The 17,174-nt window shown below is 42.5% G+C and overlaps 1 protein-coding gene across 2 annotated transcripts in view; it reads left to right on the forward strand.

Annotated features, from left to right (window-relative positions):
* TMEM132B (transmembrane protein 132B) overlaps positions 1–14,363 on the forward strand; it is a 256,479-nt gene extending 242,116 nt beyond the window's left edge. Inside the window, exons 6-10 of one of the 2 annotated variants that reach the window (XM_064466384.1) lie at positions 1,332–1,537; positions 9,486–9,564; positions 9,682–9,759; positions 11,159–11,350; positions 12,609–14,363. In XM_064466384.1, the coding sequence (XP_064322454.1) occupies positions 1,332–1,537; positions 9,486–9,564; positions 9,682–9,759; positions 11,159–11,350; positions 12,609–13,763 (1,710 nt within the window). In that variant the 3' untranslated portion in view covers positions 13,764–14,363. Of the gene's footprint in view, positions 1–1,331; positions 1,538–9,485; positions 9,760–11,158; positions 11,351–12,608 lie in introns of both variants that reach the window. The other variant, XM_064466383.1, reaches the window with a different exon arrangement.
* The last annotated feature ends 2,811 nt before the right edge of the window (positions 14,364–17,174 follow it).

The following is a 17,174-nucleotide window of genomic DNA, read 5'->3' on the forward strand; positions in this document are numbered from 1 at the left end:
AGAACGCAAGAGAAAAATGACGTTATTCTGTATGAGATTTAAAACAGGACAAATAGAATTTCAAAGTCATACTTTGAGGACTGCCTCTGACAAAAAAAAGGGCTGCTACACAATTTCTGTGATTTTTCTTGGCTCAGTAACCCCTAACTCCTGTTAAAATCAGAAAAGATTTGAGGTACATTTGCAGAGCAAAACCAGCCTGTGTTTCTGCGTATTCCCCACTGAAGTCTACATGAGTTATCTTGGTAACTCCAGTAAACCAGAATTTAATCACTGGCTTAGCCAGAATCCCTTCAGATCTGCATCCCGATGCATTCCAGAGCCTATCACAGACCAGTCCTGACAGGAGATCAGAGGCCATTTCAGTAACACAACTACGTCTCATAAACCATGGTTTTAAAAGATTAAAACCACAGTACACAGACTCCGTTGGAGACTCACCACTCTAGCTTCAAAGCAAAAGGCAAACCTGTATATAGATGCAAATACATGTACATATGCATGTCCATATGTACACATATATACATGTATAAAAACATGTTATACATTAATCTAAATGTGTGTGTACATAGAGAATCTAAAAGTACACACGCACAATGTTCATAGATATATTAAAAAACCCCGTACCCCCTGAAGAAGGACTCCCATCTTTCCAGGATGCAGATCAAATGCGTTCTTACATCATGTTCTTTATTTAAATAGAATCTGTGCTCAGGACCTTGATTTTGTGCCGAAGGATCCCTGAGACCAAGAGAAGATGAGTTGTAGTATAGAGCCCACGTGCTAGTTTTGGCAGTAATTTCATATAATGACACAGGGCAACTATGAATACATTTTGCTAAAACAATTACTGAGAAGTTCTAAAAATTAATGCTTGTGCTGCACTTCGGCTCATGAGCCATAAGGGGAGCTTTGTCTTTTAGCATTACAGTGCTGGAGGAAAAAGGAAAGGATTCTGGTTTATGGTTCTGAGTCAGTCTTTTTCTTACTAACATATGGCCCCATTTTTTCCAGGTTCTTTAAGCAAGTTGTAAACATAAACTTTGATGCACATGGAGTTTGATTCATGAAGAGTTTAATTTGCCTAGTATAAAAGATTCACATAGGTTATATAACATCATTAAATTATTTTTGTAGTTTGAGTAGTATCCATTGAGGAAAGCAGGACTATTTCCCTGGGGTCCATTTATCACTGTTTGCTACTAATTAGAAAACTGCAAATACAATATGCATGACTCCCATTATCAGTGTTGTCTTTGGACTGATGTATCATTCCTCTGCTTTCTCAGGAACTTTTATTCATGTCCTAATTAATTTTTTTTTTTTATAAGGTTTCTGACAGATGTGACTCCATCTTCGTTAATGGCAAGGAAATGAAAAGCAAAGTGGATACTATTGTTAACTTCACTTACCAGCATTTTACCACCCAATTAGAAGTGACGGTCTGGGTTCCACGGCTCCCGCTGCAGATAGAGATCTCTGATACAGAGCTTAGCCAGATCAAAGGCTGGAGGATACCCGTCACCTCCAATAAAAGGTATGCTTACAGCACTGGCACAGTCCAGAGAGGTACCCAGGGCCTCTGATTTTAGAACACAACAGATTTTTAGAGTATTTCTCAGAATCTAAACTCCCTGTTTAAAATTACGTTTGCAGTCTGCCTTAGCCTTCATTATAACGTCCAACAATTATATCAGTAGGCTACATTTTTTCCTGATCTATATATTTAGAAGTCAGTGGCTTTGCCTGGATCAGTTCCACACAGTCTTAGCATATCATATCATACACTCTGATGTGCAAATCTGAGGAAAAGAACCTGGACAGAGAGAGAGATTGAGATTAAGATTGAGATTCAGCACTGCCAGTGCTTAAATTTCTGTCTACGGTGCTAAATAAACTAGGGCCAGGGAGGGAGTCAGGTCACTGGGCGCTGGCAGGGGGCTGGACTTGATGATCTTTAAAGGTCCCTTCCAACCCAAAGCATTCTGTGACTTTGCATGATTAGTCAGGCTTTGTATCGATGCACTCTACAGCAGACCTGGCTGAAGCATTATTTAGTAGGTAAGAGTTAGGCAAAAAAACCCCACTTATGCCCCTACTGAAAACTGTATTCTGGTGAACAGATTCTACCAGGACAAATGTGGATCGGAAAAAAAAGGGAGGGAGGGAGGCAGGGCAGGGATTTTGAGCTCTGTTCTGTCCATCCCTGCTGAAATACCAATTGTAGAATAACCATCATGCGGACAACTTGCAAGATTAAGAACTTCCAGGAACACTGCTATATTGGTGGATTTCAGGCTAAGTTGAAAAATACTGCTGGAGAACAAGGCATGACACAAGCTCAGATTTATAATACAGGGAAAAAACGTTTCTGGCAGCAGTAACTGTAGTGCTAATGCTAACCGGTGTGCGGTTCTGGCTAAAGCACTCGCTTTGCCCACGAGAATGTCTCAGCTATCGAAGAGCCTTAAAGAGCCCAAACAGACAGTAGTGGAGCAGAATTATCTAGCACTTTATGAGGGCATAAAACTAAGGGTAATAGGACTCAATTTACAGGATTCTCAGGTAATGAGCTCCAAAGACTGGGACTGACTTAGCTCTGGGCTACGTGGGCATTTTTTCTGGCTGTGACAGACGAGGTGGTGGGGATGTGGCGCAAGAGAAATTTGTGTGTTTCCTTCAGTGATAAAGGCAAAGTTGCCATTTGTGGAAGGAAGAGCTGTGCTAGGTGATGACCGAACCGAACATATGCTGCCTGCTTCAAGTTTCACTTTACTTACCTTCTTCTGTCTGTAATGTGCCTAGTCCTGTAACGCTCCCTTAGGCGCAGCTCCTGCTAAAACCAGTGAGGTTTCTGCTGAGTAAATGGCTGCAGGATTAGGCTGTTGATGTTTATTATAGGAGTAAACTTTCAGCAGCAAGCTCAGTGAGTTAGACATTCAACGGTGGTTAACGGTCGTGGACATTCTGACTTTAAACCCATTACACACAGTGCTGGAAATTTACCCCCTGGTGTCTAGTTCTGATTTATTTGGCCAGCTGAAATAAAGATAATGGTCTGAGAGTCTGCTCTGTTTGCAAGCTGGCAAGCGGTGCGTGTTTGCTGCTGCCTGGATTGCATCTGAACTGCTGGCACGTCTTCAGCAAGCATTTTCCGTGAAGGGTGGAAGAGAAAGTGTGGACACTGTGTCGTTCCCCAGAATCGCAGCTGGTAGTTTATGACATTGTGTGTCAGCAGCCCCTGCCCGTGTGAACAGGAAAGGCTTCAACTAGAAATAAATTATCTCTTGTTTTATGGAACAGTTGTGTGGGTTTTTTTTTTTAACTTGGAGGGGGTATTCTGAATCAATAGGCAATCTAGGACTAGCATGAGTTGTGCTCACTCTGACATTTACTTTGTACATAAGGTTTTTACATTTGCACTATTTCTTTAGATTGCATGGGTTTTACCTGAGATTTAGTGGTTTTTCCTTGTGGGTTGTTTTTTTTTTCTTTTTAATTCTTAATCTGCTTATACTTCCACCTCCTTCATTGCTACATGTTTCCCAATATCCTAAACACAGGGGAGTTTTTATGATGGGTTTTTAAGTGGTGACCTGAAGCACACAAGGCATTTGGACTACTGTCGGGAGCTGCAGGTTGGTTTCCTGAAGCCTCATTCAGTGTTACAGCCAGAAGGCCACCTCTGCTTTTTTCTGAACAATGAATGGTTCAGCCTGTAATTATTCACAGGGCCCTCCCGGTGTGTACAACACAGTGTCAGCGCTGTACAGTGAGAATGTGTGATACCTGAGAATAGGCTGGAAAGGAGAGGCAAGTGCTCTAATCTTTTTTAAAAAAAACAAAATCCAAGCATTTCCCAGTGGGTCTGGTAGCCATAGCATTGTATTGCTTCAACTTCATCGTCATGTAAGAGCCAGTATTTGCAGTTTCCATGAGCTTTTAATATCTATCCTTAAAGGAAACTGATTTGAAAGAAGAGGGCCTCTAACTCTTGGAATCTCTCAAAAGTCCCTGCCACAGACTTAGGCAGGCTTCAATTTAGGTTCAGTCACACATGGCCCACGGGTCAACTGAACCCATGCCACTGTCCTCAGGTTCAGTCATGGAAGGCTTGTAACGTGTCCTCCTCACTCCTCACCACAGACAAAACCATTTCCTCCTCTCCTCCTGTCCACTGCAGCTGGTATCTTCACACCACCCCCTTGTCTTCTCAGTGAGAACTAAACATTGCTATAAAGTAATTAATCGATATGCAGGAGGTAAAAGTTTTGAGCATTTCTTACCGGACTTGTGCAGAGACACTTCAGCAACCTCCAAAGCCTCCTTCGTCTCCGCTGGCTCCCCCACTGCCCCGTTCCCACATGCTCAGCGTGGCTGCGCTGGTTCAGTCGTCTGAGGGGCTGAGCCAGATGGCAAAATATAACTGGATTTACAGTAATATTTTAAATGTTTTTACTGGTGCTGTCGACAAAAGAAATGCTTATGAAACTACTGCCTCAGCATGGCTGTTCTTCATCTGAATATAGCTGCTTCTGTTTCAGCCCTGGAAAAGTGTTTGTATGCCCCAAATCACATCTGTTCTTTCCAATGATGTTTGTTGAGCTCATAAAATGTATTGCTTCTCCCTGCAAACCCTGTCGTGTTTGTAATTGTAAAATACATGTGATTACAGACATGTTTGCTTACCTAACTTCTTGAATAATTTCCACAAAGCAATGAAAAAGACAGGATTTCTACAAAAACTTCTCAAATGGCACATGCCTGGCTCAGTTTGAACTGCGTCGGTTTTCCCCTGAACGGCTGTAAGAGCAGGAACTTGCTAGAGCAACAGAAAAAAAGAAACCAGGCTGCTTTTATGCCAGAAACTGGAAAAAAAAAAAAAGCGCCTCACCTGTGTAAGAGCAGTAATGCAATTTACCAGATCAGGCTGTAAATATATGGCAAACCTTTATTATTATCCAGAGGAGAACTTGATCTATGGCGCGTGCTACTGCAGATATGAAGAGCCTCCCTTTGCAGATGAACGTCAGCGCCGTGGATCAGCTCATGACTAATGCATGGTGCGCGGTCCTCAAACTTGCACGGGCTAACAGAAGCCCTGCTCCTGCAGTGGGCTGAAGAAAAGCCCACAGTCTCAGCAAACGAAAGGTGTATATTTAAATTAAAGTCAAATATTAGAGTGTGGAAGACATCCAGGCAGACTCTGCTGGTCTAACAAGTAAATTTATTTTGATTCCTCAAGCATCTGCAAAATAATTACCGCCTTCTTGAAGTTCCTGCACCAGCTCTGTGCACGTACATTTACACGGGATGCGTGGCTTCAGCCTGCACCAACAGGAACTGCTGGAAATTTAATTTAAGTAAATATTTGCAGCTGGGATGGCGCACTGTTTTCGTGAGGCTCCCAGGGAGGCAGCCCTCACACAGCATGGCGCCGGCGTATGCTTCCCTGTCAGGCACGGAGTTTACTGGGCTTTGCCAGCAGCTTGGCCTTACTGAACAAGAGCTGCGAAAGCCATTGCTAAGCCACGCTGACTGCAAACCTCTGAGCAGCAGAAGCCTTCGAAAGCTATGAAACAGAGTTAAGCCGGGCATGGTATTGCTTATGAACGGCAGTCTGTTGAACTAGCGGTTCATTAGGCGGTAGCGCTACTTTGGTCCTGTCTAGTACGAGACAAAAGCAGGAAAGTTAGCCTAAGTTAAATGAAGGAAAAAATAAAGGCCTTTAGCTGACCCTCTGTGGGAGGGCTGCCATTCAGAAATAAAGCCATCCTTTAAAGCGAATTAAATTAAACTGGATGCAAACCATTCCATTTGTGAATGACGTCAGCACAAAGCTGGAGCACGCTGTAAATTCACTCCCTTAGCGAATTGACTTTAATGTCCTGTGGCTATAAGGCCGTAGAGATCTTTGCTAATAGGTAGACTGTATTTTCAAGACCTGCAAAGGTACCAAATTCCCTTTCTTGAACTGTGAGCGGAGCTATGTGCAGCTTATTTCAGTAGTTTCCACTAAATCAATTTCCAGTGGCTAACTTTTTGTATCCAAAATAGATGGTTTTTTTATCAATTAGGGGTGTTGCAAATGATTTTTAAATACATGACTCTTTTTAATGAGTATTTCAAATTCAAAACCAGCAAAACTGATTTCTTTAGGGGTTTTTTAACAGAAAATTAGCATCTGGCCCAAGAACTTGATGCCTGGTTTGAAAGTGGTACAAATTAAGAGAGACACACTTAAACTGCTCACAGACAGTGTCTATAATATAAAGTCGACAGATCACTGATTAGATCAGTGCTACCAGGCACCCTTGTAACAGGGCTGCTGTTTTAACTCAGCTCTCTGGCAAAGGCTTTCTCTGTGTGAAATGTAAATTAAATGTAATTCTGGCAACTGCGGTTCACTCCAGAAGAGCAAAAATCTTCAAGCAAGTTTGCAAAGTAACAAGAAATAGGATAAGAAGGATTCTGAGAGACATCCAGAGCTAACCTTGGAGCTGACCAAAGCGGGGGAAAGTGTAATATGCAGCAATAGTGTATATTCATGAGGATATGTCTTAAAAGGAAAACGAGCTCGCTGCTTATTGAAGGATTTTAAACCTACTGAAAACACTGTAAGAAGAAGTTTAAGACTCTAAAGGGAACTATGGAAGTCAGTGGATCTCAAACATTTTGTTGGGCCCATGGATACAAAACACTGAAATGCTCTGACATACTGAGTCATGGATTTGTGGCTTTGAAGTGGAAATGGGTATCGTTTGTTTAAAAAAAAATAAAAGTAAGAACTCGAGTTGGTACCTGGTAAAAGCGACTGGCAAAGCTCGTACTGAAAATTCAAACACCTCTCCTTTTACTTTGCACTGATGCAGGAAAGTGCCTTGCCCATTCCATGGCTTAGAGCTCTTTCTCTGATGTCATGCATTTGCATGCAATAGAAACCTTGTATTTCTAAGGACAAGTATACAAACACCTGTAAATGTTTTTGTAGCGAAATGGAGCCCTTACCTTTGTTTGTTAGCGATACCACAAGGAGAGTTGGACTTGAATAATCCTTTTTTGGTTGGTAGTGCTGGCTGCCCGTACAGTCTTAGGCCTGATAGCAAGGGCTGGGGTGCTCCCTCTGTGCCCTTACCCAACACTCCTTATCTCTGGCCATTCTTCCCGCAACTCACATTTTGGACTAGGGCTGAAAAATTCTTTCTCTCAAAGTTTCCTCTTGACCAGTCCAGCTGTCTGAGGTTCTAAACAGTGAAGGTAGAACTAAATAAGCACAGAAATAAATATGGATAACCATACCACCTGGGATCTGAGTAAAACACCTGGTTATGGAACAGAAACAGAAAACAGCGGTCTGTAAAAAAAAAAATTAAGTCAGCGTGAACACTGAACATGTGACCATTTTTCTTCAAGCCACAAAACACTGATTCTGTGGCTCTTCGCCCCCAAATCACATAAATGCTTCTTACCTGAATACCTCCTGTGCATCCTTCTCCAGCTCTGCACAGGTACTTATGTAACTGTGTTACTAAAAGAGGGTCAAATCCCAAAATCTCAGAGCTAAACCTCGTTTTCCCGGAGTCTGAGATTACTCAGAGCTGCGTTATGGTTTAGGTGAGCTGAGGAGGGTCAGAATACAGGAATAAATTGGAAGTGGAAACGTCAAGGAGTTCATAAACTCTTTTATAGCATTATAAAGCCAAAAGCAATGTAAATAGTCATGGGCCACATAAGCGCTCTGCGTATCCCCCTCCTGGTACTTTCCTTGCGACTGTCCTGCTGACTGGCTGGCTTCAGCTCATAGTACAGATTGACACTAGTGTTGGAAGGAGAGAACAATTGAGACTTTCCCTGAAATACCCAGCTAGTCTAATTCTGTAAGACTAATTTCTTTGTGTAATGTTAAATCCTATTTTAGGATCCTGGGTTTTTTCTTAACAACTCAGTGGTTATTCAAGGTTGTTTCATTCAGCGACTAATGATGGACACTGTTGTTTACAAAACCAAAAAGGCTGTACCAACAACCATTTACTTGAGGCCAAATATATATATTGAGCTAACAATTGATGCATTGAAAATGTATTTCCAGTGTATTAGATTGTGTAACAGCAGGACTTTCTATCATTTTGAAGAGCATAAGGGCTTTTCTTAGCTATGTTTTCAGCTTACTGTTTGCCGACTTTGTCATAAAACAATTTATAACAAAAGCAATTCTGCTTTATAATAGTTTTTCATAGCTGGTATTTCAAAGGAGAAGATAAAGGAACACAGTAAACACACAACTACTTCCCAAAACACTGTGAAAAATAAGAGGCTTACCCCATCTTTGCCACCGTTGCCGTAGAGGTGGCTTCAGGCTCAATAAATAAGGAGGAAGGCAAATTATTTCTAAGCAATGAATTCCACAGCACGGGGGCATAATAAGTAAAAGTGTGACCACCTAGTGCTTAATTCCTGACTTGAGCAAGATAAGAGAATCCATGTGTTTGTCCCAAGGAATAAACAGTAGCAAAAAAATAATTTAAAAAACGAATTTATGGGAAACTGGGTTTTAAAACAGACAAAATTTCGTGAGGTGTGACAGCCCTGCGACCACGTACAAGTCACTGTGGTGCCTTATGTAAGGTTTGTGGAAAGTTGTTGTATTGTCACAGGTTATATGTTGCAAGGGGGACAGACAGTTAGAAAATGTTAAAGAAAGTGTGTCTAATGCTCCAGTTGTTTCTCTGGGGTGAGTGACAGTCTCGCCGGTCTGTCATGGTGTAATCCGAGTAACTGATGCCCGCCTGGCAGCTTAAGCACATAATTTGGGGTTTTGGAAGCCCCATGTGGTCATTATGTGTCTAAATATACCAGGCACTTGCATGAACTTTATGAGATTTCAGGTGAAATCGTGGTATATGTCTCAAATGCAGAGGGCTTACTAAGCCTATGAGATGGCGATGTGGGGTGGCATTACCTAAGCAGGGAATCCTGAATATGTTACAATACCTTTGAAGAAATGAGCAAAATGGTACAAATGTTATGGGCGAAGGTGGAGCAAAGGATGTTAAAACGTCTTTCCCCATCCCTGCTGTGCTGCTACAGGGGTTTGTTCCAGAACTGCCCTCCCATAAATGTTTCACTCTGCTTTCCTTAGCCCTCTGCAAGATCTGTCTGCCGCTTGGTGACATGGTGAACAAGCGGTGGCTCCACTGAATTCTTGGCAATGGCAGACATATTTTCAGGTTGCTGGGAGGTCCCACTCAAACAAAGAATTCACTAACAGACGCGACAGTAGCTTTTAAATTGTAGAGCACAAAAGAGCTGTACAAGCATCTCACCCAGGTTTAGTAACCTGCACATCCAAACCGTGGTTTCCTGTTTCTCACACAGGAGCAGATGATGGTAACTTTAAGCTAACTGAAAATACCATGGAACTGAAGCTCCGCCGTGTTGTAGGGAGATCATGGCAATGCAGATAACAAACTTGGATCTATTTACAGGCCTACCCGTGACAGTGAGGATGAAGAGGATGATGAGAAAAAAGGAAGAGGTTGTACCCTCCAGTATCAGCATGCCATGGTGCGAGTCCTCACACAGTTTGTAGCTGAATCCTCTGAGTTTGGAGGCCACTTGACCTATATGCTAGGCTCTGAGTGGCAGTTTGACATCACTGACCTTGTGACTGATTTCATGAAGGTAGAAGAACCCAAGATCGCGAAGCTTCAAGATGGTCGAGTTCTGGTTGGTCGTGAGCATGGCATCACCACAGTCCAGGTACAGCCTGAGATGTGCCTGAAGCTTCCGCAGAGAGAGTTCAGGATGCGCGCACACAAGAGCTAGTTAGCTTATAAAATTAATTGCTCTCAGAAAAAAATAAGCTGAAAAAAAATTACGTGCTAAACATAAAAGGAGGTTTTCATTTTTGCTATTTCTCACTTCCTTAAAATACCTTTAGGTGAAACTTCTGAAGGGATTTAGCCATGTTAATGTGACTGGCAACACAGTGAGCCTTTCTGAACAGTGAAACAGGTTACACGAGGCACACAGCTAGCTTCTTTTAATGTAAGTGGTACCTCATGAACCTAACTGTTAGGAAATTTTACCAAAGATATTCATGCATCTTCATATGCTTAAACGCCTTTGAAAAATTAGTCCCTTTATGTTCACAAAATGAAACACAAAAAAAGTGCACAAAAATAATCTTCAGAAGCCTTTCACAGTGTTCACGTTCACCACCTGTCCCTCTATGTAACTTCATGCATATTTCTTAATCAAAATAAAGGAATACAAGCATTAGGGCTCTTATTAAGTGCAAATATCCATAATGTTCCAGTCACACTAAGTTTCCTTTGTAGTCAATGCAAAGGAACGGGTACTTCTAGGGCTTGGCTCCTTTCAGCCTAGAACAAACCTCACAAAGAGGTCAAGGGACCTCTGCCCTTAAAATGACTCTTTCACTCCAGTGACTCTGAGCGAGCAGCAGGCAGCTAGCTCCGACGCAGGTAGCTACACCGTAGCTTTCTCATGTTTAGACAAATTACACCTCAAATAGTTTGGGCTTGAACCAGCTGTTTCTGGCATCAGTAGAAAGATGACTGTCTCCTTCTGCGCATGTTAGAAATAGGGTCTTAGAGCAAACTGTCAGGACTATTTTGGCATTGAAAAACACAGACAAGGCACCCAGTGGGGTTTTCAAAGTCCTTTTGCAGAGCTCACTTCTTTGATTTCATTCAGGTCCTCTGTCCCTATGAAGGCAGCAGGCCAAGTTCCTATCAGCCAGGCTTTGTACGCTTACTTATTCCCTTATTGAGTTTCGGCGTTAATCAGTGTCTTACGCTGTGTCTGGTGCTATACTGCATTCATAGGAGGTTGTATAGACCACACAAAAATGACTTATTTTCGAAAAACAAATCCATTTAAGTTAATCTATACTCCATTGTTGAGATGAAGCTGCAATTCTGTACTGATTGGTTGTTCTATTAAATTATTTTTGTAAATAAAATAATTTAGCAGCAAATGAGTGTAATGCCTTGGGGGAAACATCAATTATAGCTTAGACATGGATGTAACAAACCCAGGATTAATCCCAAGTGTTATGCCGATTAGAGTCTAATCTTGCGTTATAACACAGTTAGTTGCTGTTTCACGGAAGGTGTTTGCTTTCTTTTTCAAGGTTCTGTCACCTCTTTCCGATTCCATCTTGGCAGAGAAGACCGTGATAGTTCTAGATGACCGTGTAACCATTACAGATCTAGGAGTACAGTTAGTTTCAGGCTTGTCTCTCTCCTTACAAATCAGCAAAGGAAGCAAGAGAGCTATCGTTTCTACCACCTCTGCATATGATATTCTTCATACACCGAAACAGGTATGATGCAAAGTAGTATATAGAATTAATTTGTTTACTGTGCTTTGTCAGAAGCTAGGGAAAAGCTACTTGCTGTAAATTTTAGCACATAAAATGTATGGCTTTGCCAAAAGTGGTAACTTCACCCAGTAAAGGCTGTTCGTCTCACTGACCAACTCCTACAGGTGCAAACCCCCGTACAGAATGACCCTCAACCTCTTCAGGAGTAGTTGGGAGACCTGCGCAGCATAGGGAAAGTGATGGACGTGTCCGCGCGTGCATAATGCTGTAGAAAGCATGTACGTGCTGCTCAAGACACCTTTTTTTTTCTCCTGTGGGAAAATACAGCTTAGCTGTGTAAGCAGAGGTAGGAGCCCCATGCCTCAATAGTCTCACCAAGTCAGGTCAGCCCAAAGGACCTTTTGGCTGCACGTACAGAAGTTTTCATGATCTGCATTGCTGAAATCTGAACTCTGATGAGTTTGTGCTTTCGGTGAGACCACAGGATAAATCACATATATCTTTTTTATTGTATTTATTATAGAATTGAGACTCTATATCACTAGAGAAAGTGTAACTATCTTTTTAGCACTAGCAATTTGCAGTAACAAGACAAATAGTTTTGATCAAAACGTCCTTAAAAAAATGGTGGTTTTGTGAGTGTTTCTATAGCTCCCAGAAAGGACTACGATCACAATATTGTATATGTCACATAATCTTGTATATTTGAAAACATGACAGAAAATGTAAAATACTGCATTGAGCTGTGTTCTTAACCTAATTTGTTTCAACGGGCTGAATGGGATCACGATTCCGACACGCAACAGCTCTGCATGTTGCATTGCATATGGCATTAGAACTGCAGTGTTACGGAAATTCCCTGTTATAGGTCCTTTATAAAATTTATTAAACATGACTTTGGAAATATGATTATTTTCATCATGGGGCTCTGGCATTCAGAAGAGGCTTCTCACTTCAGGCTGAAAAAAAGGAATTGTGAAATGTTTTTTGTCAGCACCTTTTATTAAATTTAGATGACCGTGTCTTTGATAGTTGCTGAAGATGAGATAAATGCCTAAGTGCTGTAGCGAGCACAAATCTGCAAGAAGAAAATGGGAAGCAGAGTAGACGTTTTGATTTTCTTTTTTTAAAAGACAAAATAAACCAAAGATAAACTGTGTATTTATTTTGCTGATGTCAAACAAACTTAAATGACCGACTGTCTGATATATGCTCTCTTACCTTTCACACATTTTTTTCTCATCCTCTCTCCCCCCAGGAAGCCATAGTCAGCGCTTGGATTTTGTTCAGTGATGGGTCAGTGACGCCGTTAGATATCTACGACTCCAAGGACTTCTCGATCACCATCACTTCGCTGGATGAGATGGTAGTGTCTGCACACCAAAACCTTCAGTCCAGGTGGCCTGGGGTAGTGGCGGAAGGGGACGGGCAAGGACCTTTGATCAAAATTGAAATGGTCATCAGCGAGCCGTGTCAGAAGACTAAGCGGAAGAGCATTCTGGCTGTGGGGAAAGGAAGTGTCAAAGTGAAGTTTGGTCAAAAAGATTCTGACCAAAAAGGAGGCACTAATGACATTGATGATGTGGATAGAGATTTTAAAAGCCATGCAAGCAATTCTATAGAGAAACCTGCAGAACAAGAGAGGACAGCACAAGAATGGTCCAAAACCCATGAGGACTTGTCCAGTCATGAGGACAATGCAAACAAAAGCACAACTTTCATATCTCCAATTGATCAGGACTCACTGGAGGATGGCCAGCTCCAAAATAACCCAACTGCCTTCACAGGTTTTCCTACGCAAGTAGAAATACCAGGAGAAAACAATCCCAGTGATCTCACATTGACTTCAAGAGGATTAACAGATCTGGAGATTGGCATGTATGCCCTGCTGTGTGTGTTCTGCTTAGCAATCTTGGTCTTTTTGATCAACTGTGTGGCATTTGCTTGGAAGTACAGGCATAAAAGGTTTGCTGTGAGTGAGCAAGGCAACATCCCCCATTCCCATGATTGGGTCTGGCTTGGAAATGAGGTTGAACTGCTGGAAAACCCAGTTGACATTTCGCTCCCGTCAGAGGAGTGCACTACCATGATTGACAGAGGAATGCAGTTTGAAGAAAGCAACTTTCTCCTTAACGGGAGTTCTCAGAAGACTCTTCATAATCATATCCTCAGATCTTCTGAGTACCTTTGTGAAAAAGAAGTTAAAAGTGAACCTATAAATCCTTCTGGGCCAAAGCAGAAGCGAGTAAAGTTCACTTCATATACAACAATACTGCCGGAGGATGGAGGCCCCTACACCAACTCAATTCTATTTGACAGTGACGATAATATTAAATGGGTATGCCAAGATATGAATCTTGGCGACTCCAAGGAACTTAGGGACTATATGGAAAGACTGCAAGACAATATGTAAAACTACTTTCTTATGTTTGTAATCACCTTTATGCCTTCTGTTTATGGATGGTGGAGCAGTCAGTCCAGTCAGCAATAGGAACAAGACAGTCCAACCTTGGAGTAACTGAGATGATAACCTGATATCACTGAGCAGGTACAGGAGGCTGGCTGAGTTAAACCTGTTTCACCACAAACCAGGATGTGCCCCTAAAACAGCTACCTGTAGGTGTTGGAGGTGTCACACATGATGGCTGTTTTTGTATACTGCCTGGTACTAGCAAAATGCTAATACAACTACGCTCAGACTCAGAGGAGACTTCATTGGTTTGTCACCTCTCATGATAAATGGTAAATCAGAAAAGAAAGGGATATTTGTTTGCATTGATTTTTCTAGTCGTCGTCCTTTGTAAAGCACAGTGGACATTTCTTGCTTACAGCCTGAACCGAGGCTTACATTAAAAGGGATCTGAATGAATCTGATTTTATTGCCTATGTGCAATGCAGCCAAGTAGTCTTATTATTTTTTACAGATATGAAAACCCCCATATGGTTAATTTCTCCTCCTATTGTTTATGAATTTTATTTGATTTAGGGAACATTAAATATTTTCTTTGAAGTTTTTTTTGTTGTTGTACCAAAGTGTAGTACAGTAATATTTATAATGATTTAAGTTTTCTATTCATCTGCATCAGCCCCTAGAGATACCTTCTTCATCACTGATTATCTTTCTCCTTTCCACATGGGTATATGGGTCGTTAGTATTTGAAACATAGAAAGGTATTAGAACCCTTACTGGGAAAGGGTTGTATCTTCTTACAGGGAACTGTAAATACAATAATAAACCCTGGAAAAATAAAAACCAAGGAGTAGCCCTGGGTTTACTTTTGTCATTGCTAACATGAAAAAGTAACCTGCAACAGAACAGCACACACTTCAAAGGAAAATGCTTTGCTGAAACAGCAGCTTGGTTGACAATACACATTATTAGCAGAATGAGAGAGTCAAATGTGGTATTGAAACGCATAGAATAGGAAGGAAATTCCCTAGCAAATAAGCAAAGGCTCGGAGCCGCTGTTACTCTGTACTAATTAATACATTGAAGGTAGAGTTTAGCAGGACAAAGAAGGCCATGCTCAATGGCTGATGCCCCAGACCTTGTCTAAAACATCTCTAAGACCATTAAAGAGAAAAACTTTACACCATGTTTCATTAAAAAGGAAGAAGGAAAGAAAAGACACACTGGGCACATTATAAGGTGACTATTCCCAATTTTAACAAGGAAAACATGCTGGAGGTTCAAAGCTGCCATTTCATATGCATTACATGTATTTTTTTTACTGAAGGATGACAGAAGTAAGTTGAAAATTACAGTTAAAAAAACCCTGAATCTACATAAACAACCAACCAATAAAGCACATGTTCTTGTGATGGCTCCTGTGCAATAAACACAAGATCCAAACTGCAGCTGCCTTACGTACTGTAGTTCCCATCTTCTAGATTCATCAAGACAGGAGTTGAATTTTATAATTCAGTTCTGATATTAGAACAGACCAGACAACCATCACTTTGGGAGATTCTGCAGTTGGATCCTGATCCACAGCTGGGAATATGTTTAATACAACTGCTGCAAAATACGAGAATTTTAATAGTGAGACTAGACAGTGAGGACACCAGGCTTATATAAGTGACTAGAGACTTATGTTTGCTGGCACTGAACTGCACAGTGAGGCGACGGCATCTGTTATAATCTAATTTTAAGTAGAGAAAATAATAGAGCACAGCGATGCTTCTATTTCAAAAGGGATTCAGCACTTGTGCATCAGATGAAATCTTGGGTTGTTTAACAAATGTTCTCTCCTCTTTAATGGCTCCAGACCTCGTAAGGAAATATTAATTCCTGCTATGATCCTTAGTACTAACAACATAAAAAGCCCTTTTCAAAATTAAACAGCTCTTCCAAACGTGTTATTTTGTATTTGGCCCAGCCATAAACCAAGTGTATTGTTTGCGCACCAGTAAATGAGTATAAATCAACCACAAATAAATTTAGTCTTGAAATGAGAGGGGGAAAAAAAACTTGCTGATGTTAGTTGCAGAAGGCAAACAGCAGAGCTGGTGTCATGAATGCATATCCACCAGTTTACCAGGGACACTACGCTCTGACAGCAGCGTACCGACTCCGTGACCTGTTCCGTCACTGTGGCCCCAGCTCTGCTAAGCACGCCCAGCAGCTGCTGAGCGCCACCCCGGGCGGCGCTTCGTACGCACATCAAGTGCAAAGGCACTTCCACGCCTGCTTAGCTGCTCTTCTCACTCAGTAATAGGTAACAGAATTCAACAGCTTGACTTACCTGGCCAGGAAATCTCTCTTCAGGGGCTACGGCTTGAGCGACTGAGGATCGCTGCGTTAGGCTGCCGCTCTACTGTCATACTGTTGTGCCCCCAGCCTCGCGCCTGAGGCTGAGCCCCTGGCGCTCCATGGTACCTGCGGGCGGCTGTACGCTAGTGCGTGGAGGAAGGACATTGCTAGAAGCCACCAAAGGAGACCTCGGGCTTTCTCAGCCTTTCCTTGCCACGTGGCTTGCAAATCCCTTTGCTTTTGTGACTGGCAGCCACAGGGCTCAATTTTAAGGTCAGTGCTCTTTGGTGGTTTTGTAAATGACCTGGATGCAGGAATCGCATGTACGTTAAGTGAGTTTGCTGATGGCACTAAATTAGCAGGAGCTGTGGACTTCCTTGAGGGTAGAGAGGCCTTACGGAGAAATCTGGATAGCACAGAGAGCTGGGCAACCACCAGCTATACGAAATTTAACAGGAGCAAGTGCTGGCTTCTGCACCTGGGACAGGGTAATCCTGGGTATGCATACAAACCGGGGGCGAGAGCCTGAAGAGCAGCCCCACAGAAAGAGATCCGGGGGGTTGGGGTGATGGGAAGGTCAGTATGGGTTAGCGGTGTGCCCTGGCATCCCAAAGGGCCAGCCATGTCCTGGGGTGCACCAAGCACAGCATAGTGAGCTGGTCGAGGGAGGCGATGAGTGTCCCACTCTGCACGGGTGCGGCCCCACCTCGAGTGCTGTGTGCCCTTTTGGGCAGCGCAGTACAAGAACGACATCGAACTATCAGAGTGTGTCCAGAGAAGGGTGAGCGAGGTGGGGAAGGGAAGGCCGATGGTTGCCCTCTTCGCAGTCTACGGCTTCCTACGGGGGGGCAGCGGAGAGGTGGGTGCCGCTCTCTCTCTGGTGACCAGCGGTAGAACATGAGGAAACGGACTGAAGCTGCGGCAGGGGAAGCTCAGACTGGACATTAGCAAAAGATTCTTCACTGAGAGGGTGGTCGGTCACTGGAACAGGCTCCCCAGGGACGTAGTCATGGCCCCAGGCCTGTCAGAGCTCAAGGACTGTCTGGGCGATGCTCTTAGACATATGGTTTA

The sequence above is a fragment of the Phalacrocorax carbo genome, chromosome 15, assembly GCF_963921805.1.
Source record: "Phalacrocorax carbo chromosome 15, bPhaCar2.1, whole genome shotgun sequence".
Classification (NCBI taxonomy): domain Eukaryota; kingdom Metazoa; phylum Chordata; class Aves; order Suliformes; family Phalacrocoracidae; genus Phalacrocorax; species Phalacrocorax carbo.